The sequence below is a fragment of the Cricetulus griseus genome, chromosome 4 (assembly GCF_003668045.3).
Source record: "Cricetulus griseus strain 17A/GY chromosome 4, alternate assembly CriGri-PICRH-1.0, whole genome shotgun sequence".
Lineage (NCBI taxonomy): Eukaryota > Metazoa > Chordata > Mammalia > Rodentia > Cricetidae > Cricetulus > Cricetulus griseus.
In genome coordinates, this window is record NC_048597.1 from 116,674,860 (window position 1) to 116,694,277 (window position 19,418).

Below are 19,418 nucleotides of genomic sequence, written 5' to 3' on the forward strand. Positions count from 1 at the left end.
ATTCTCTGAGTAGCTCTGAATTTGCTTCCTGACACTGTCCCCCAAGAGACGCAGCCTTTAGCAAGTGTTCAACTTATGACCATCGATAAAGATAAACAAAAGCTCCGTTGTTTTCTTGTTGAAGAACCACAGAACCAGGTAATGTTCTAACTGGCATTTCCTTTCTCCACCTCATAAGAGATAAAATGTGAAGATTATACAGACAAAGAATTAATACAGAAAGGTTTCTGCTCTCCTACCTTCCCCTCTACCCTTAGCTCTGTGAGCTCAGGCAGGCCTCAAACGCCTTATGTAGCTGAGGATGACCCTGAACTCCAGATCCTCCTGTGTTGCCTCCCAAATACTGGTATTACAGGTTTGTATCACTACATCCCAGTCTGCTTTCATTGTTTCTGAACTGTGTAGAAGAAACTGCATTGTCTACCCTTTGCTGCACTGTTTCAATAGTTTGTTCCTCATTATTGCTCAGCACTATTTTATGATAATGATGTACATTTTAACCCATAAAGGGTTAAAGTGCTGTTAAAGGCTACCAGTTTGGGGCTAGAGTAAAGGTGAGGTGAACCTGTGTGTACAAGTTTTCAGTCGCCCAAGGATATAGAATCAGAGGTCACAATTTTGGTCTCTCTCATAGCCCAAGGTGTCCACCAAGTCCCTTTGTAGCCAAGGCTGGCCCTGAATCCTTCTGATCCATTTCTGCTTCCAATTCCCAAGCTGTTATTGCTTTTAAGGTCTTTTGTGAGCGGGAGGATTAGGATGTGGATTTTGCTAGTGTTTGACTGCAGAGATCAGAGGCTTGGTGGCAAGCGCCTTTAAGCTCAGAGCCAACTTTCCGGCCCCCAGGATGTGGACTTAAAATTAGGGTACTATTTCGTATTTACTACTCAAATGCAAGAATTCAGGGACTTTGCAACGAGCCCACCTCCAGGTACAGGGAAACCTTCGTAAACGCTGTGGAGGCACGAGAGCAGTGACCGTTTTGTGTCAGTAAAAGAGAACGAACTCAGATCCCAGATCAAGTACGATTCTGACAGGTAAGGACGCCACATCCGCGTTCCCGAAAGAAGCAGAGTGGTCTGCAGGGCTCCAGGTACCGGCGCTCCAATGTCCCGCCCTAAGGGCGAAGTCAGTGTCTAAGGGCGGAAGTGCGCCCGGAAGCTGGAGGGTGGGGCGATGGGAGCGACGTCCGGGAGCACCAATGGAGTGGTGCGGCGGGCTGGTTGTCTTACACCGGTGGGCAACGGTTTCCGGTAGCGGGAGACCCCCCCCCCAGGGCTGGGAGAGAGGAGGCGGCGACGCCGCGTTCCGAAGCCCCGGGCCCCTCGGCGTCGGCGAGATGATGGGCTCCGGGGCGTCCGGGTTGGAATGTGTGGAGGGCGAAGAGGCCGTGGAGGTCCTGGGGCCGGCGCCGGAGCCGCGAGCCCCGGAGCCGCGAGTCCCGGAGCCCGAGCCGGGCTTGGACTTGAGCCTGAGCCCGAGCCCGCTGCCCGCGACTCCGGAGCGGCCAAGCGGCGGCGGCGGCGGCGGCAGCGGCCCGGGACGGCGGAGGGGGGGCGCCAGGTGAGCGGCGGCCGGGCCCCGCCCCTGCTCGCCCAGCGTCCGGGACTCGGCCGCTCACCGCCCGCCCCGCCCTTCGCTCCCAGGTTCGTTTTCTCCTGGCGCCGCGCTCCCCGGTCCGCGGCGAGCCGCTGCTGGCGGGCGGCGGGCCCGCGGGGCCGCAGGAGCTGGAGGCGCCGGCCCCGCGGAGCAGCCTGGCTTTGAGTCTGGAGCTGCGGGACGCGCGCGCCGCCGTCGTCGGCGGCCGCTTTGATGCCTCGAAGGCGGTGGAGGAGCAGCTGAGAAAGTCGTTCCAGACCCGCTGCGCCCTGGAGGAGAGCGTAGCGGAGGGTGAGGAGGACCGCCCCGCCCCGCCCCGCCCCGCCGCGGCGCTCTGGGAGAGGGGCGCTGCTCTCACCCCCGCCTCCCGTGCGCCCCGCTCCTCGCAGGGTTGAACGTGCCGCGCTCGAAGCGGCTCTACCGAGACCTGGTGAGTCTGCAGGTGCCGGAGGAGCAGGTTCTGAAGGCGGCGCTGAGGGAGAAGCTGGCGATGCTGCCGCCGCCGCCGCCGCCGCCGCCCCGGGCCCCGCCCCCGAAGGTGAAGGAAGGGATCCGGGGACCTGGGCTCTCTTCCTCCCTCCGCAGTGTAAGTTTACTTTGGGCCTCGCCTTCCCTCCCACAGGAGGTGCTCGGGCAGGGGCCAGACGTGACGGTGCTGTGCAACCCGGACTCTCTGTGTTACGAATTTCCGCACCTAACGGTGGACGGGCTGCCCCCGCTAAGGCTTCAAGCCCGGCCCCGCCCTTCAGAAGACACCTTTCTCATGCATCGGATGCTGAGGCGCTGGGAAGCATAGCCTTCACAACTCCCTGCGTTGCTAGTCAGTACTTTGGTAAAACTGTTTCCTCGTAGAATAAAGTTTTTTTATTTTTAAGCAATTTAGCTCCTGGTTGGAAGCTGCCTGTAGGTGGGAATTTTCTGACCCCCTCAATGATGACAAGCAGAAAGCACTGTCTAAGTGGGGTCAGACTTTCCATTTAAATAACCTTGTTTTAATTATAATTAGAATTTGAGACTTAGCCTTACATCATGGTGCCATGTCCCAGGACTTGGGAGGCCAAGTCAGAAGGATCCTGTGTTCAAGGCGTCTGAGCTACACAAACGCTTTCTTTTAGTGTGGTTTCAGGCCGGTAGGTTCAGTGGTAGTGTATGGTTAAGCATGTTCGAGTGTACACACAAACAATATAGTCAGAGTGCTTTAGATTGCCACTTTGGCTGGCTGTGGTGGTGAACACCTGTGGAGGTAGAGACAGGAGGGGCAGGAGTTCCAGGCCAAACTAAGTTAGGGGATACCGTCTCAAAAACCACAACAAAAAAAGCACCCCCAACTCTGCCTCAATTATAATAACAATTTTTAATGTGTCTGCTTGTATAGCTCTGGTGTGTGGCACTTTCCAATACACTTTGTCTTGGAACTCGTGTATTCCAGTCTGGCCTTGAACTCAGATCTGCCTGCCTCTACTTCCCAAGTGCTAGGAGTAAAGGCATGCAACCACTAAGCCTGGCTATCCATTTACATCTGAACAAAAAGTATTTACCCAAACATGGGTTTTAACATTAAATAATTGCTTTAAAGGAGATGTTGCCTGTTTCATTTGAGTATTGCTGATTTTGTCTGACTAACAAAAGTGCTCAATGTTTATTCAGTGTTAGAGCAACCATTGACAAATCAATGAAGACCTTCACTTTTGTAAACCACCCCAGCATCTTATTCCCCCACGGGTCCTGGAGCAGGTTTGTGGCTCTGGCTATTATCCATTTTTAGCTCCACTTTACCCCCCCACTGCCAAAGCCCTCCAAAGTTAGCCTTCCATCTCACACTCCCATACACAAACACTTATCTGGGGTTTCTTTTGGAGGAAGGTAAATTGGACTCATTATTAAGCTACACACCAAAATTTGCAGTACCCCCCACCCCCTTCCTGAGCAGTGTGTATGGGTAATGGCTAGTTTTGTGTCTGTTTGACACAAACTAGAGTCGTCAGGAGGCAGCCTTAACTGAGAATATGCCTCTGTAAGACCAGGCTATAGACAAGTCTGTAGGGTATTATTTTGGAGCAGGGAGGGTTCAAGACAAGTTTCTCTGTGGGACTGTCCTGGAACTAACTTTGTAGACCAGGCTGGCCTCAAACTTACTGAGATCCACCTGTCTGCCTCCTGAGTATTGGGATTAAAGGTGTGTACCACCACTACCTGGTCTATAGGATATTTTCTTAGTGATTGATGGGGATAGGGCCTGGCTCATTGTGGGTGGGGGCAATCCCTGGGGCTGGTAGCTAGGTCTCTAAGAAAGGCTAAGCCAGCTGTGAGGAACAAGTCAGTAAGCAGCACCTTTCATGGCTCCAGCATCAGCTCCTTGTCTGCCCTACTCCAGTTCCTGCTCTGACTTCCTTTGATGAACTGACATGTGGGAGCATAACCCGAATAAACTCTCTCCTCAAGTTTCTTTGGTCATGGTGTCTCATCACAGCAGCAGTAACCAAACTAAGACAGATACCAACCAGTCTTCCAGTCCCATGAGATTCTATCTCACTATGTAGCCCACCCAGGCTGGCCTCAAACCTCCTCAAGAGTTCAGTCAGCCTGCCTGTCTCCCAAGTGTTGGGATAAAGAGCCAGTGCACCACAACCAGCAAGTAAAATCCATCTTCATGAGCCTCTAGGATGGGCAAAGAGACCACACAATCCTTCTAAGAGGTACCAACCGACTAGAAAGTGCCACACACAGGTGCAGGGGCCACGGCCCTAGTTATCAAGTTTATTGTGCTGTTCTCACATTCCAAACCCAGCTCCCTCTCCCACCGGGGGACAGCAGAAGGAAGGATTTTCACAGTACCTGTGTGTCTCCTTACCAAACTTCCCCTCTAACACCCTTAGTCCATCCATGGTCCACTTAAGTGCAGCTAGGAACAAAGGCTGAGAAGCAGGAATCTCCTTCGGAGAACAGGAGGAAGGGCCTAGAGAATTGACATTCCCCCTTCCCATGCCCTAGGAGGACAGAGTCAGCAAACAGTCCATGCCATCCAGCCCAGCAGGCTCGGAGAGGAAGCCGATGTAATTCCAGCACAGCTGGGCTTGCTCAAGTGCCAGAGGTGTCAGGGAGAAGACTTCGGGAAGCAACTTGAGAAAAGCTCTCTTTACAGATCCAAGGAAGGAAACTTTTTGGAGCCAGACACGAAAGACCTTGGTTGGGATAATTTCCTCTTCCCTAGGTCCTCAGGAGCAGCAAGGGTAGCCTCTTCACACCTTCTGTCCAGAAGGCCACTTAGTGGCTGGGGGAACGGGCCTTGTGGAACAAGTACACAGGACGCTGGAAGCCTAAAGAACATACAGAAGGCAGGTGGGTAGGACCTTGAGATTCTTCACAGAGCCAGCACCCTCTCCTCCCAGAGACAAAGTAGAGCCATTCTTACCTCTGGAGGTGTTACTTGGTGTGGCCACAAGCTCATAGCTGGAGAAGCCCACCTCTGGGGATGTCAGGTAGGAACTGAACTGTTCTGGCTTCAGCTTGATTCGAAAGTAGTTCTTATAGATTGTTTCCTGGGGAAATAGGAGAGGGATTACTTCAACTTACTTCTCTTTCCTGGCCAAGCATGACAACCTTTTGTCTTTGTTCAGAAAGTCTGAGCTGGGTATGGTGGTACAAGCCATACAAGTCATGTCGGGTACTTAGAAGGCTGAAGCAGGAGGATGAAGAGTTCAAGACCAGCCTGCAGCACTACAGAGCCAGTTCAGGCCAGCAGCTTCAGCCAGTCTCAAAATAAAGAGGGTGGTTGGCATAACTTAGGCAGAGGCAGGCAGATCTCTGAGTTCAAGGCCAGCCTTGTCTACAGAGCAAATTCCAAGACAGCCAAGGCTACACAGAGAAACCCTGTCTAGAAACAAAACAAATCCCCCCCCCCAAACAAACAGGCTGGGGCTATAGCTCACTTTCCCTGCTATGTGTGAGGTCTGGGGTTTAATCCACAGTAAAATAAAAAGATGATTATCCCCTATCTCTACAGAAACCCAACTCACGGTGAGAGACTTTCTCCTGCAGTAGGAGGACCATGGTTGGGGTTCCAGGACCAGAATACCGCCAGGGCGGAGATGCCGGTAGATGCGGCGGAACATGCGCTTCAGCCCCTCGTCACCCCAGTTCAGATGCACCCACTTGGTGAGGCTGAGACAGAGCACCACATCATATTCAGGTCTTTGGGCATCCACCAGCTCATCTCGGTCCAGGACATAGTTACCCTGAGGGCCAGAAGATGGGAAAGAGGTCACAAAAGGAAGAGGTGTACCACTGGCCCCACAACCACCTGCAGACTCTGAGACAAAGTCCTACACACAACCTCACTTGGGCCCTTGGTGGCCTTCTTCTCTGAGGCTCCTCTCGACAGCGCCTTCTGTCAGTCTCATGGTCTCTTCTCCCTTTCCTGCCTCTGCTTCCTCCTGGTGCTAAACCAAACAAACCTAAAAGGGAGCCTGGGCAGATTTAAATTGAACTAATTATCTGAGGGATAACTGAAGAATATTGGAATGCTCCCAAGACCCAGCCCTCATATACACAGGCAGCAGTCCTAAAGACTGAGGTTCTTCCCACTAGGGTCTGCTAATGCTTCAGGTCTATTTCTTCAATGAAATTAAAAACCCAGGAAACCTTCTCTTCCCAGTCCCTGGGAAGACATGTTTTCAGGATAAGCCATGGGCACATGTTCCTCTGGATGGCCTAACTGCTCAATGGAAGAAGCTAGTAGAGACAGGGACACATGCTCTGTCAGGCTGGCTACTCTTTCCTCCCTTCACCGCCCCTCTCCTGCTATTCAGAGTCAGCACGGGAAAGACGGAAAGCCAAGCCTACTGGGTTCCTGACCCAGTCTGTCCTGTATCTAGGGAAACAAAAAGCAGCTGATACATACAACAAGGTCCCTATCAAAGGCCCCAAACTACACATACTGGAGTGCCAGTCTCCTCCTCCCGCAAAGACACCCAATCTCAAGCTCCCTCAGGAGATTTGAGGACAGGGTTCCATCTGGACAGAGCTGTAGAGGTAACCCTCAAGGGAAGGTGGATTGTCTGGTATAGTTCCCACTGGAAGCAGGACAAGTCAGCCCCTGTATTGGGGATGAGATCCTTGTAGTCATAAGACCAGATGTTAAGAGCCTGCAGGTAGAGATCCCACTTTCCAGGTTATAGGATAGACAACACACCCAGTAGAGATTCTCTGGCCAATGCAGACTGTTCTCTCCAGAAGATGGTTCTTGTAGGAGGAACAGATGCAGGAATACACCTCTAGGTCATGACCTTTCCCCCAACACATTACTATTTAATCTCATCTTCACACTTGAACCCTATTCCAAGAGCCTTTGGATTCTCTTACCGTGACGAAGACGACATTGTTGGGGAAGACAGATGTGTCCGCTCCATCCAAGGGCACTTGGGGTGCAGCGATGGGACCCCGGCTGGCTGTCAGTGAGGCTGGGAAGCAGCTCCTTTTTCGGACAGTGGTAGTCCCTTCCTCCCCCTCTGTCCCTGGGTCACCCTCAGAAGTCTGGGCTCGGAGACGAAGCTCCTCAGACAGATAGTGTCGGATATTTTGGCGGGCAGAGTGGATAAGCCGTGGATCAATGTCCAGCCCCACCATGCGGGCTGGGCCCCACTTGCAGGCAATACTTAGGGTCAGATGGCCAACATTGCAGCCCAGATCTAGGACGTCCCGGCCTTGAAACCACTCCGGCTTCAACACCCTAAGGCGCACATCCTCGCAGGAAGGATTGCGATAGCCATAGTACTTGCAGTAATTCCCATACTGGAACTTTTGCTGTTGCTTTTTGAAGCCAGTTGCAGGGAGTGGGTGGTGATGACGGCCTCCCCCACTCCCTTTGCCCTTCTCCTTGGAACCCTGGCTTCCACCCCTAGCCCCTGCCTCCGACTTGCTGGAAGTCCTGCGTCGTTTTCGATGTCGGGAGGAGGAAGATGAGGGTGCAGAGGTAACTGAGGCAGCTGGAGGGGCAGAAAGGGAGCCTGAGAAACTCTGCAGGGCAGATGGAAGGGGAGACACAACTTCATCCCTGCAGTTGATGGCTGTGTTGAGTTCATAGGGCTGAGGGGCATCTCGGTTCTGGCCCCTGTGCTGCTGCTGCTGCTGCTGCTGCGTGGTGGCACCCTCCGCATGGAGTGAGGGGGTGAGAGGGTCAGTGGGGAGGGCGGCGTGGCTGTCACTCCCTCCAGGCGCCTGCTGCTGCTGGTGGTGAGGTCCCCGGTGTCTATGGCGCTTTCGACCAATCTTGAGTGGCGAGGCAAGAACTACATGGGCCTCATCAGTGCAAGTGTTGAGACTGAGCGGGTCAGTGATATCTTTGGGGATGAGGATCTCCACAGGGTCTCGCCCCTTAGCCGGAAGTGGGGATGACTTTGGGGTCTCTGCATTGAGCGCTCGACTTACTTCCTCATCCAGGAGGCTATTCAGGTTCAGCGGATCAAATATATTGCCCCCCAGAAGGAAATTGGAGGGTAATACCGAGTCGCAGTCCGAATTCACTCGCCGGCGCCTCTTGAAGGCCGGATGCTTGAAGCCTCCACCGCTCCCTCCCCCTACGTTACAGCTATTTCTTCGTTTGCCCCCGCCACCCCCGGGGGGTCGGTGGGGCTGGTAGCCATTGCGAGGTCGAGGAGGGGCCGGGGGACCCAGGTCCGTCCCGCCCCCTCCCCGTCGCTCCTCCCCCACGTCCGCAGGCGCGGCGGCTCGCCCGTGGGGCTCCCCGGGCGCCTGTGCCTGGGGGCCGCCCCCTCCGCTGGCGGCGGCCCCGGCCGAGTGCGCGCGTGGGCCCGGCCCGCGTTCCGTCCCGTCGCGGAGCTCCCCGGAGGCAGCCTCCCGGTGCGATCGCACCTCGGGGCCGCCCCCGCCGCCCGACTCATCTTTGAGCGGCGGTGGCGGGGCCGGCACCAGGAAGGGCTCCTTCTCCGCCGCCATCTCGATCATCTCCTCTCCCCGTTTGATTCCCCCTTGGCAAGCGAGGGGACCGAGAAGAGACTGAGGGGAAGCCCCCTGCAAACCCTCCCCTTCCCCGAGTGCGCGCGCAGCTCTGCCTCGCGCCCAAGCGCCTCCACAACCCCGCCCGCGACACACCAAGCGCGCCCCACTCGCCCGCGAGACCAAAACAAGATGCCCGCGAGACCCGGGCGAGCCGAGGACCCAACTGCGCGTGCGCCGCCACCCTTTCCCCGCCGCCACTACCACTCTGGCGCGAGCGCGCACGACGGGCGCGCGGGGCTCTCGTCCAGGGCCCGCGCATGCGCCCTCCGCCACCACCCGGGCTGTGCGCGCATCGGGAGTGCGCACCAACTTAACGGCTCCGAGAGTTTAAATGCAGCCCCCCCTCCCTAACAACCTCGCCCTCCCCCAGCCCGAGGCGCCCCCCTCCCCACACGGACGCCCGACTTCCCTTCGCTGCTCTGTCCAGCCCTACTGATAGCCTTTGTCTCTGCCGCGCGCTCCCACCCACCGGAGGCGGGGACCGGAGCCGGTGTGAACAGGTCTCCTTGACACCCGACCCTTGCTGCTGAGGAATGAGGCTCCACCGTCTCCGCCCGGCTCTAAACCCAACAACCTCCCCGCCCCGCCTCCTTCCTCCCCCATCCCCGCCCCTCCGGGAGAGCGCCTGCGCACGGCGCTTTCCGCCTTGCGCGGGTACCAGGGGCGACACGTGCAGGAGGCGATGCCCCGCCCCTTCAGCCCTGGGGGCGGGGCGTGTGACGTCGCTTCCTCACGTTAGGTACGCGGCGTGCGTGCCCCGGCGGCAGGGGCGGGCTCGTGGGTGATCTCTTTACCCCTTCCTTCCGCCCGTCTCACTGCGAGGAGGAAGTGGAGGAGGAGGAGGGGGAGGAGGAGGGAGAGCGACCCAAGTAGGCGAGGGAGCCGTTACCAGCAAAGTGCAGTGCACCATTTTACACAGTCTCTGACTGCACCAAAACGTCCCCCCCCCCCGAAAAGGCCGGTCTCTCGCAACCCGCCTCCTCTTCCCCCGACGGCGAACCCCGACGCCCGACACCTGCTCGGGGCGGACGCCTCCGCCACGGTGCGACGCCTGCGCGTCAGCCGCTTGCCCGAGGGTGGCGTTGTTGGCGCCGGCGGCTCCTGCAGCACCTCACACACCAGCGCGGCCGGGCGAGCGGGCGGGAAGGGTAACGGCTCGCCCTGGGCCCTCCGCTCCCGCCAATGGGAAGCACGCATTCGCTGCCGAGTCCCCAGAGTGGCGGCAGGCGGAGTTTCCCCGCCAACAGACTGTGTCAGACAAGAGCGCGGCAGAGGCAAGAGTGTTGCTGGAGATGGTCCCACACAAAGTATAAAAGCGTGAGGGAAACGAAAGGATGCGGGGTGTGTGATGAACACAGGAATGGGGAGGCGATTGGAAGCAGAGATACCGGAACCAAGTACCTCAGGCGCTCTGCTGCATATGGGGTGGGGGTGGAGAGAACCGGCGCCCGCGAGGATTATGGGACTTGTAGTTTCAGCCGGCTTTAGTTTGGAAGATGGCGGTGTACGCCAGCTGCGCATTCGCAAAGCGGCTTCCAGCTGCGCATGCGCATCATCTCTGAAGGCACGCCGCTCGGGGGCGGGGTTTGTCCGTGTCCTCGCGCCTGCTCTGGTGGCGGGAAAAGTAGTTCGAGGTGGAAGAATGTGCGGAATGGCTGCGACGGCGTAGGCTGCGCCTCGTCTTTAGGTCCTCGGCGCCCCAGAAGGTAGCTGGCTGCTTTTATCCCGCCCTAGAGGAGCGTGTTAGGTGCGGTGAATCCTGGTACCTGTTGGCTGAGGAGAAATTTTCCGTTGAGAGCTGCAGCCGACTCGACCCCTTTCTCAGAGTCCCTGATTTCCAGAACACTCGCAACACAAACAACCCAGTGTCGTGGCGGGAAATGAGGACTTGAGGGACAGTGAGGCTGAGCGGGAGCTGAGGGGAAGAGGCGCTCACGGTGGGATTCCTGGTCAGCAGGAGGGGATGACGAAGCGCCGCGTGGCGCTCGGAGGCGCGGCTTGTCTGAGTGCCTGTTCCAGAGAGAACTGCTGAGGAAGGCACAGGACACATGATCCTTGAAGCGAGAACGTCCCTGGGGACGGGGCCGGGGGAGGGGTGGGGTGGGGGGAGGGCGGCGCGAATGGAAGCAACCCAGAGAGCGATGTCAACAATAGAAAGCACATCTGCTCTGTGGAAAGAATCTGTTTTGCTCTAGGCGTTGGTGGCGCACGCCTTTAAACCCAGCACTTGGGAGGCGGAGACAGGCAGATCTCTGTGAGTTCGAGGCCCCAGCCTGGTCATAGAAACAGCCAGGGCTGTTGCACAGAGACACCCTGTCTCAAGAACCGCCCCCCCCCCCCCGCCAAAGAAAAAAACTGTTTAGCTCATAAGTGACCAACCATATCTTTGCCGACACCCCACCCCCTGCTATTTGTCTCCCACAGACAGGGTTTCTCTGTGAACTCACGCTGTAGACTAGGCTAGCCTCGAACTCACAGAGATCTGCTTGCCTCTGCCGCCGGAGTGCTGGGATTAAAGGCGTGCGCCACCGCCGCTCGGCTTTTTCTCCCCCTCCCCCAAGCCTCTGGCCCAGAACCATGGATTGTATTTGAAACTTTCTGTTGAAAGTTTAGCTTGGATAATTACTTCTGAAAGTAAATTTGGCCAGGGTAGATGGACTCGTCTTTCTTGTTAAATGTTTAAAGTTTCTAGAGCATGCGTGCTCAAAAGGGAACTTAAAAAAAACAAAAACAGTTAATCGAGTCATGAGAATAGGCAGGAGTTCATCGGCTATTAGACATTGATGTCAAAAGGCCATTAACTCCATTTTAAAAGAAATGAAAATTTTAAATGTGTTTTATTTGTTGTGTGGGGGTGTGTTTATGTGTTCGTGTGTGTGCACATGTCATAGAGCATGTGGAGGCCAGAGGACAACCTGATTCCCCTCCCCCCCAACATATGGGCTCTGGAATCAATTGCAGGTCATCAGGCTTGGCAGCAAGCACCCCTGCCACTAAGCCATCTCCCCTCCCCAGCATCTATCCATTCATGCATCCATCCATCTATCTTTTTTCAGAGACAGGGTCTTGTTTGTATCCCTGGCTGTTCTCAAAGTCACTTGTAGCCCAGACTGGACTCAAGTTGTAGCAGTGGACATCATTCTCTCAAGTGCTGGGATTACAGCCACGAGCCACTGACTGTCTTAAATGAGATTTTTAAATATAGGAGGCTTTTCTTTTTTCTCTTCCTTTCTTTTTGGACAGGGATTTTCTATGTAGCCCTCAAATTTGAACTCTAAATTCTGCCTCAACTTTATGAATGTTGGTATTAGAGTCTTTACAATTTGTAGAAACTCTTGGAATCTGTGATAATAGACAGTACTGAAGAGTTGGCTTTTCTTTAAAGAATGGAGAATCAATATAAAGAGGGCGTGATCGCATATTCAGGAGGGGGACATGGTAAGGTGGATAATTAATGCTTTTTAATTAAGATTTATTTATTATGTATAGTGTTCTGCTTGCATGTCTTCCTACAGGCCAGAAGAGGGCACCAGATCTCATTACAGATGGTTGTGAGCTATCATGTGGTTGTTGGGAATTGAACTTAGGACCTCTGGAAGAGCAACCAGTGCTCTCAACTGCTGAACCATCTCTCCAGTTCCTAATTAATGGTTTTTGATAAATAATAGCAGCACTAAATGATTTCACTACATCAGGTCTATTTAAAACTTTTATTTGTAAACATGTTTTGTTTATGAGTATTTGTTTTCTGTAATAATGGTTTCACTGTGAATTTGCACATGTATATAATGTATTTCAGTCATATTCACTCTAATTATCCTCTCTTATTCCCATCTTACCAGCGGCTTCACCATTGAAAATGTTTCTCTCCTCAGCAACTAGTGCTGCCTTCAGATCTTCATGGAGGGGTGGGGTCTTATGAATCCCCCTCCCTGCTTGTTTTGTTCCCTGAGGTATGGTCTCATGTAGCCCATGCTGGCCTTGACTTTCTCATCCTGGTTAGAGGTTTGTGTCATCATGCCCAACATACCAGATTTGGTCTCATTCTTAAAATCTGTGGCGGAATCCAAGAAGTTTTATTATTTCTTAAGTATGTGTGCAAACCACCCACGTGTGAATGCTTGCAGAGGCTGGAAGCAGGTGTCAGATCCCGGACAGTTGGGGTCAATAGGCAGTTGTGAGCCACCCAACATGGATGTTGAGAACTGAACTTGGGTTCTCTGGAAGAGCAGCAAGCACTTGCCCTTAATGGTAAAGGTGTCATTCCAGCTGGGATTGCCTTATCTTTTTTTTTTTTTTTTCTATTTCCCTTCCTGTCTTCTTTCCATATGAGAGAAGAGAAAAATTAAAACCTCAGATGGAGACTGGGGTAATAACTCAGCAAGTAAATACCTACTGCACAAGTAGAGGATCCCCAGCACCCACACAAAACCAGACATGGTGTGGGCCTGTGGACAGTGGGGACAGCTGGGTCCTCGGGGCTTGTTGACCAGGCAGTCTGTCTGAAATGGCAAACTCCAGGTTCACTGACAGACCCTGCCTCAAAAATATAAAGTAGAAAATGATATGAGACTTCATACCATCCTTTTCTGCCTTCACACTTTAGCAAGTGCAAGTTGGTATTTTGCATGTTTATTAACTTTTTTTTCTGAGTCAGCTTTTTAATATTTGCTATTGTAGGAGAAGCAAACTCATCTCAAACAGGGAGCAGCAGCTTGAATTATCAGAAAGTAACTTCCTGGCTTTCTTGTATCTACTGATAGGGTTAGAATTTTTGAAAGTAATGTTCATCACATTCCAACTTTATATTAAGAGGAGCTATTTACTATACATCACTGCTATGGAGTTGCTACATCTTATTTATGTAATAGTGCAATGATGCTCCATCATTTTTTCCTTTTTAATGAAAATATTAATTAGATTTATTCATTTTATTTGTGAGTGTTTTATCTGAATGTTATGTATGTATACCATTTGTGTGCTTGGTGCCTGCCAGGGTTAGCAAAGGACATCTGATCCCCTGAATTGGAGTTACAGATGGTTGTGAACTACTATGTGGGTGCTAGGAATTGAACCCCAGTTCTCTGCAAGAGCAACAAGAGCAAGAACTGCTGAGCTCTTCCTTCCTTCCTTCCTTCCTTCCTTCCTTCCTTCCTTCCCTTTTCCTCCCTGCTCCTCTTCTTTCTTTCTTTCTTTCTTTCTTTCTTTCTTTCTTTCTTGTATGATAGATGAGGTCATACATTGTAGCTCTGATTTTCTTGGAACTCACACCACGTTCTTCTGGAACTCACAGAGATCTGCCTACTTCTGCCTTCCAAGTGCTGGGATTAAAGTATGTGCCACCATATCTGGCACACCTGTAATTTTTGGTTTTGTTTTTGTGTATTTTTTTAAAAAAGATTTTATTTATTTATTATGTATACAGTCTTCTGCTTACATGCCAGCAGAAGGCACCAGATCTCATTCAGGGTGGTTGTGAGCAACCTTGTGGTTTCAGGGAATTGAACTCAGGACCTCTGGAAGGCCAGTCAGTGCTCTTAACCTCTAAGCCATCTCTCCAGCCCCTTGTTTTTGTGTATTTTTGAGACAGTGTTTCTGTGTAACTCTGGCTGTTCTGGAACTTGCTTTGTAGACCAGACTGACTGGGAAATTCAGAGATCTGCCTGCCTCTGCCTCCTGAATGCTGGGATTAAAGGGGTGCACCACCATGCCCTGCTGTAATTCATAGTTTGTATTTTTATTTATGGTGTGTGTGAGTGCAAAGGCCATAAGAGGGCACGCCTGATGTGGAAGAGCCACAAGCATTCTTAACCACTGAGCTTAAACATTGAAATAACAGAAAAATGTCTCTATGCATAGGGACCTCTGAATCAGGTTGAAGAATTGCCAAATTATTTGTGTCCTAAGTATTTGGGGGACCTGTATGAAATGAAGAGAGTCCCTTTCTACTCCCAGCACTGACCATGCCCTATTACCTCTGCTTCCATCACTGCTGTTACTGTGCCCTTCTATAAAGTGCCTGCCTGAAGTCAGGCATTCCAATTTCAAAATACTGAGGCATGTGTCTCAGACCCGTAATTACAGTTATTTTGGTGACTGAGGCAGGAGGATTACAAGTTCAAAGCTTGCCTGGGTTACAGAGTAAGTTCAGAACCTACAAAAGAGTTCAAGGCCAGCCTTGGCAACTTATGGAAACCCTGTCTCAAATAAAAAAGGGCTGGGGATATAGCTCAGAGGTAAAGTGTTTGCCTGGCTAGTATGGCCAAAGGCCTAGGTTTAATATCCAGTGCTGAAAAACCATGAAACCAAGCATTGCTGCTTATCTTCAAAACAGCAACTTACGTTTATTCAGGCATATAATCAGTACTGATGCAGGGTAGGACTGGAGTGAAGAAGGCAGAAGAAGTGTTGTCCTGGATCCCAGGCAAAGAAATTTAAATCCAAGAAGACAGGGAGAAAAGAAAGTTTAAATTAAGTTTAACCAAAGTAATATCAACTTCTTTCTTTTTAACAGAGGCAAGGGAAGTGTAGTTTCTGCTGAATGATGGCAACATCACAGAATATCAAAGGTGAGCCAAGGATGAGAGACATTCACTTAATATATTTCTCACTTCCTGTCTATCCATCCTTTCCTTCAAAGGGGAATTATAGTACCATGTTTTCTGTTCACTTTGTTCAAACTATCATTTTGCCAGTTGCACTGAGCAAAATAAATATGACTTAGAAACAGCCCTTATTGGGACTGGAGATGTGGCTTAGTGGTTAAGAGCACTTGCTGCTCATACAGAGGACTTGGGTGGTTCCCAGCATCCGCATCAGGCAGTTACAGCTGCCTGCAGCTCCAGATCCAGGGGATTACATTCCCCTTGGCCTCCATGGGTACCTGCACACACTTGTACACACATTCACATAAAAAAGCAACCATGCTCAAATAATGTATGGATTCACAGGGAGAAAAATGCATTTAAGTATTTGTAATATGAAGTTAAATATGCAGAACACCACTAGAGAAGTACAAAGTACTATAAATGCTCAGAAGAAACAGATTATCACTTATATCTGGTGGGGTCAGGGTGCTTTTCATAGAGGAGATAGCACCACACTAGGCCCCGAGAATTTATTGTGTTTTGTTTAGTTCAGGGACATTCCTGTATGCATTTTGATCAGTTAAAATTAAAAATGGGTGTTTTTTTTAGAAAAAGAAGATTAAGCCTCAAGTCATTTCTAAGTGCTCAATAGCTTTTTTAAAGCTTCTTTTCTTTCTTTTTCTTTTTTTTTCTTTTTTTGTTTTTTCGAGACAGGGCTTCTTTGTGTAGCTTTAGAGGGTGTCCTGGCACTTGCTCTGGAGACCAGGCTGGCCTAGAACTCACAGAGATCCACCTGCCTCTGCCTCCTGAGTGCTGGGATTAAAGGAGTAAGCCACCAATGCCTGGTTTAAAGCTTATTTTCATGAAGTTAAAATGAACCTATTTAAGAAAAAAGCAATTCACACTTGAATAATTCATTTTCCTACATGCTTGTATTAATCATTTTGAATTAATGGTACAAAACTTGGAGTATGTTAGAACCAGCTAGTCTTGTCATATTACAAATTTCTGGGTCTCAGTCTAAACTGCTTCAAAATAATGTCAGGGCCTGGGCATTGGTGGCTTACTCCTTTAATCCCAGCACTCGGAAGGCAGAGGCAGGTGGATCTCTGCGAGTTCAAGGCCAGCCTGGTCTACAGAGCGAGTTCCAGGACAGGCTTCAAAAGCTACACAGTGAAACCCTGTCTCGAAAAACCAAAATAAATACATAAATAAATAAAAAAATCTCAGGGCTGGGGAATGGAATATGCAGGGAGGGACTGAGAGATATAGATTTGTTAAAAGCTAATTCTGATTTGACTACTCCACAGGCAGTGTTTGGCAATTTCTGTTAGACAAGGATTTCCTAAATTTCATTTGATCATATTTCTTCAGAATATGAAAAGGGAACAAAGAAAACCTTTGCTTCACCTACACAAAAGTCACACCATGTGAAACCTCAGGCTGACTCATGGAAGGAGGACCCCCAGGGGACCAGCTCTCTAGAGGCAGAGGCCAAGCCACGCCGGCCCAGAGCCAGCCCAAAGAAGGAGCAGAAGACAGCCACAGAGCATGGTCCCAACGGGGGCCAGGAGAAAAAGCGAAAGGCTCAAGACAAACCAGCCAAGAAGAAAGGAAAGGTACATCACACTCCAGTATTACCATCCCTTCTGCTGTTTCCTGGATAAGCCAGATAAAAAGAGTCAGGGTGTGTGTGTGTGTGTGTGTGTGTGTGTGTGTGTGGGTGTGGGTGTGGGTGTGGGTGTGGGTGTGGGTGTGGGTGTGGGTGTGGGTGTTACTGAGGAATGAACCTAAGACCTCATGTGTGCTGGTCAAGATGTTTTCCTTCCTTACCCCTGTCTCTGCAGGAAAAACAAACTCTTACCAATGCAGAATTTGAGGAGATTTTCCAGATTGTACTACGGAAGTCCCTGCAGGAGTACTTGGGTATGGCCTGTGTGAAGAGAAAAAGCAGAGTGACTGTCATCTGAGGGATAGTATAAGTCTGACAGCTTCTTTCTCTTCCATCTTCCTGAGAAAATCTCAAATGATTCTTGAGATATTTAATCTCCTACCAATAGGCCTGTGCTAAATCATGTAAGAGAAAAGGGAAAGAAATGTCTTTGGAAAAGTAGGTGATAGTGATTTCAGAATCAACATAGCCTCACCTGAGTGATTTACTCCTATATGTTTGCAGTCTACTTAGAAAAGATAGTTTCCCCAGATTTGGAGAATGTATTTTATGTGTATTTAAATTACATTTTATTATTTATTTTTTAGTGTGTATATGTGTGAGAGTGTGTGTGTGAGAGAGAGCATGCATGCTATGATTTGTGTGTACAAGTGAGAGGACAGCTTGCAAGCATCCTCTCCCACTTTTCTCTTTCTACTATGTGGGTCCTTGTGTTTTAAGGCTTGGTGGTAAGTACCCCTACCTGCTGAGCTATCTTACTGGCACAAATTTTGTCTGTTTTTAATATTTGTTTGATTCTTTAAGGATTTGGTTTTAATTACTATTTATGTAATGTCTCTATGTTTAAGTGTATGCACAGGTTCATGTGTATGATGTGCTAATGTATGTAGGTATGGATGCATGTGTTTGCTCATGTGGATTGAGGCTGGAAGTCAACTTGTCATTCCTAAGGCTCTACCTTGTTTTTTGAGACAGTGTCATCCACTAGCCCGGGGTCCAGCTAGTTCCTCCAGTCTAGGCAGCTGAGAGTCTCAGGGACCTGACTTTTCCAGTCTCCTCAGTGCCGGGATTACAAGTGCATGCCACCACACTTATTTGTTTTATTTTGATTTTACATGGGTTAGGAGGCTTGAATTCAGGTCCTCATACTTGTAAGGCAATACTTTATTGACTGAGCTATTTCCCCAGCCCTTGGTTTGATTTTTAGAATAAAAAGGGCTGATATGTAGTCTTAGTGGCCTTTTCTATAAGGTCATGTGATTAAGAATGGTCTCATGTAAGCTATTTGTAGATGTACTTTTCTTAAAAGAAGTTTGAGGAAAAATAAGATAAAGTATAGTGCATGTACACAATAACATTATTACTAGGCTACCCTGGAATGAGGCTGGTCAATATGAAAAGGCTTGCAGAAAAATACAGATTTTTAGTTTTTCTTGAATTTTAATGATTTCAGGTTCTACCATATAACAAAAAAGGTAGACTCTTTGAAGCACAAGGGTAAGATATTTGAATGGAGTGCTATGGTTGAGAAATACTAGAGCATTTGTTTTCCTTTGTTTCTTTTCTGCTTGTAATACTTTGTTTTGGAAGGGCTGGGATCTGGCCTTAATTTTGCAGAGACTTCCTGTGTCCAACCCATAATACCTACCAAATCAGACAAAGAACCAGGAATTGCTTCTCCTGCCACTGATAATGAAAATGCTGATGGGTAAGTTTATTCCAGAGGGACAAATTGAACACAGGGTGGATGTAACATTGGTAAATGGTGCCCCATTTTCCTGTCTATTTAGTCTAAACTTACATTGATTCCTCTTAGCTCAGGAAAGATGCCTGTTAAAGTTAGGAAGAAAACAGGCCAGGAGTTGGATAAAAATGACCTAAGGAGGCCTTAGGAAGCCTGGGACTTGTATGTGTCTTTTGGGAATTGAACCCAGTTCCTAGTACATGCTAAGTATGTGCTGTACCACTGAGCTGCATCTCCCAATCCAATCTAGAATTCCTGTTTTACTTTTAACCCCTGGAGTCTCTTTCAAAGGATTGGAATGGCAAATGTCTCTCTGAAAACTTTTTATTTAAACAGTATCAATTCCAGGGAGGAGGTAATAGTACCTGATACTCGAGAGATTGCATCTTCTCTAGAAGAGGAAGTGGACTCTGAGATTAGGACGTCTAAGCCAGGCCAGCTGGCTGCTGAACCCTCCAAGAAGAAATCCAACAGACTTTCTTTAAGCAAAAGGAGGAAGAAATCCGGTAAGTATCATCACATGGCCTTTAAAAAGATGTTCTGTTTACGTGTATGTCGGTGTGTCTGTGTGTCTGTATAGCATGCATATGTGGGTTCATATAGAAGCCAGAAGAGAGTGTTGGATACCCTGCAGCTAGAGTTACAGGTGGTTGTAAGTTGCCCAAAGTGGGTCCTGGGAGCTAAACTAGGGTCCTCTCTCTAGCTCCCAGATATCCTTTATATTAAAAAAATGTTATTTATTATTAGTAGAGGGCATACACATGTTATAGCCTATGTGTGGAGGTCAGAGAACAGTTTTTCA

At 50.1% G+C, this 19,418-nt stretch overlaps 3 protein-coding genes across 12 annotated transcripts in view; 2 read left to right on the forward strand and 1 right to left on the reverse strand.

Annotated features, from left to right (window-relative positions):
* Positions 1 to 1,228: 1,228 nt before the first annotated feature.
* LOC113835691 (protein phosphatase 1 regulatory subunit 35-like) lies at positions 1,229 to 3,174 on the forward strand. Of its 2 annotated transcripts, none has more exons than XM_027416265.2 (4): positions 1,229 to 1,561; positions 1,632 to 1,887; positions 1,986 to 2,134; positions 2,219 to 3,174. In XM_027416265.2, the coding sequence occupies exons 1-4, from the start codon at positions 1,337 to 1,339 to the stop codon at positions 2,390 to 2,392; spliced, it is 804 nt and encodes a 267-aa protein (XP_027272066.2). In that variant the 5' UTR covers positions 1,229 to 1,336; the 3' UTR covers positions 2,393 to 3,174. The 2 variants fall into 2 exon arrangements, with proteins under 2 accessions (XP_027272066.2, XP_035299298.1); XM_035443407.1 differs by having other exon boundaries at positions 1,231 to 1,560; positions 1,644 to 1,887.
* Positions 3,175 to 4,324: 1,150 nt separating this feature from the next.
* Positions 4,325 to 8,958, reverse strand: Mepce (methylphosphate capping enzyme). Of its 2 annotated transcripts, XM_027416256.2 has the most exons (4): positions 6,958 to 8,955; positions 5,613 to 5,831; positions 5,009 to 5,135; positions 4,325 to 4,913 (listed from the first exon to the last, which is right to left on the reverse strand). In XM_027416256.2, the coding sequence occupies exons 1-4, from the start codon at positions 8,557 to 8,559 to the stop codon at positions 4,861 to 4,863; spliced, it is 2,001 nt and encodes a 666-aa protein (XP_027272057.1). In that variant the 5' UTR covers positions 8,560 to 8,955; the 3' UTR covers positions 4,325 to 4,860. The 2 variants fall into 2 exon arrangements, 1 of the variants encoding a protein (XP_027272057.1); XR_003485382.2 differs by lacking the exons at positions 4,325 to 4,913; positions 5,009 to 5,135 and adding an exon at positions 5,930 to 6,062 and having other exon boundaries at positions 5,689 to 5,831; positions 6,958 to 8,958.
* A 1,222-nt stretch (positions 8,959 to 10,180) lies between these two features.
* The window catches only part of Zcwpw1 (zinc finger CW-type and PWWP domain containing 1), a 31,644-nt gene continuing 22,406 nt past the window's right edge, over positions 10,181 to 19,418 (forward strand). For 3 of the 8 annotated variants that reach the window (XM_027416257.2, XM_027416264.2, XM_027416259.2), the window contains exons 1-6: positions 10,181 to 10,319; positions 15,128 to 15,182; positions 16,575 to 16,819; positions 17,048 to 17,126; positions 18,463 to 18,580; positions 18,953 to 19,122. In XM_027416257.2, the coding sequence (XP_027272058.1) occupies positions 15,155 to 15,182; positions 16,575 to 16,819; positions 17,048 to 17,126; positions 18,463 to 18,580; positions 18,953 to 19,122 (640 nt within the window). In that variant the 5' untranslated portion in view covers positions 10,181 to 10,319; positions 15,128 to 15,154. Of the gene's footprint in view, positions 10,361 to 15,127; positions 15,183 to 16,574; positions 16,820 to 17,047; positions 17,127 to 18,462; positions 18,581 to 18,952; positions 19,123 to 19,418 lie in introns of all 8 variants that reach the window. The other 5 variants (XM_027416260.2, XM_027416261.2, XM_027416262.2 and 2 more) reach the window with 4 other exon arrangements.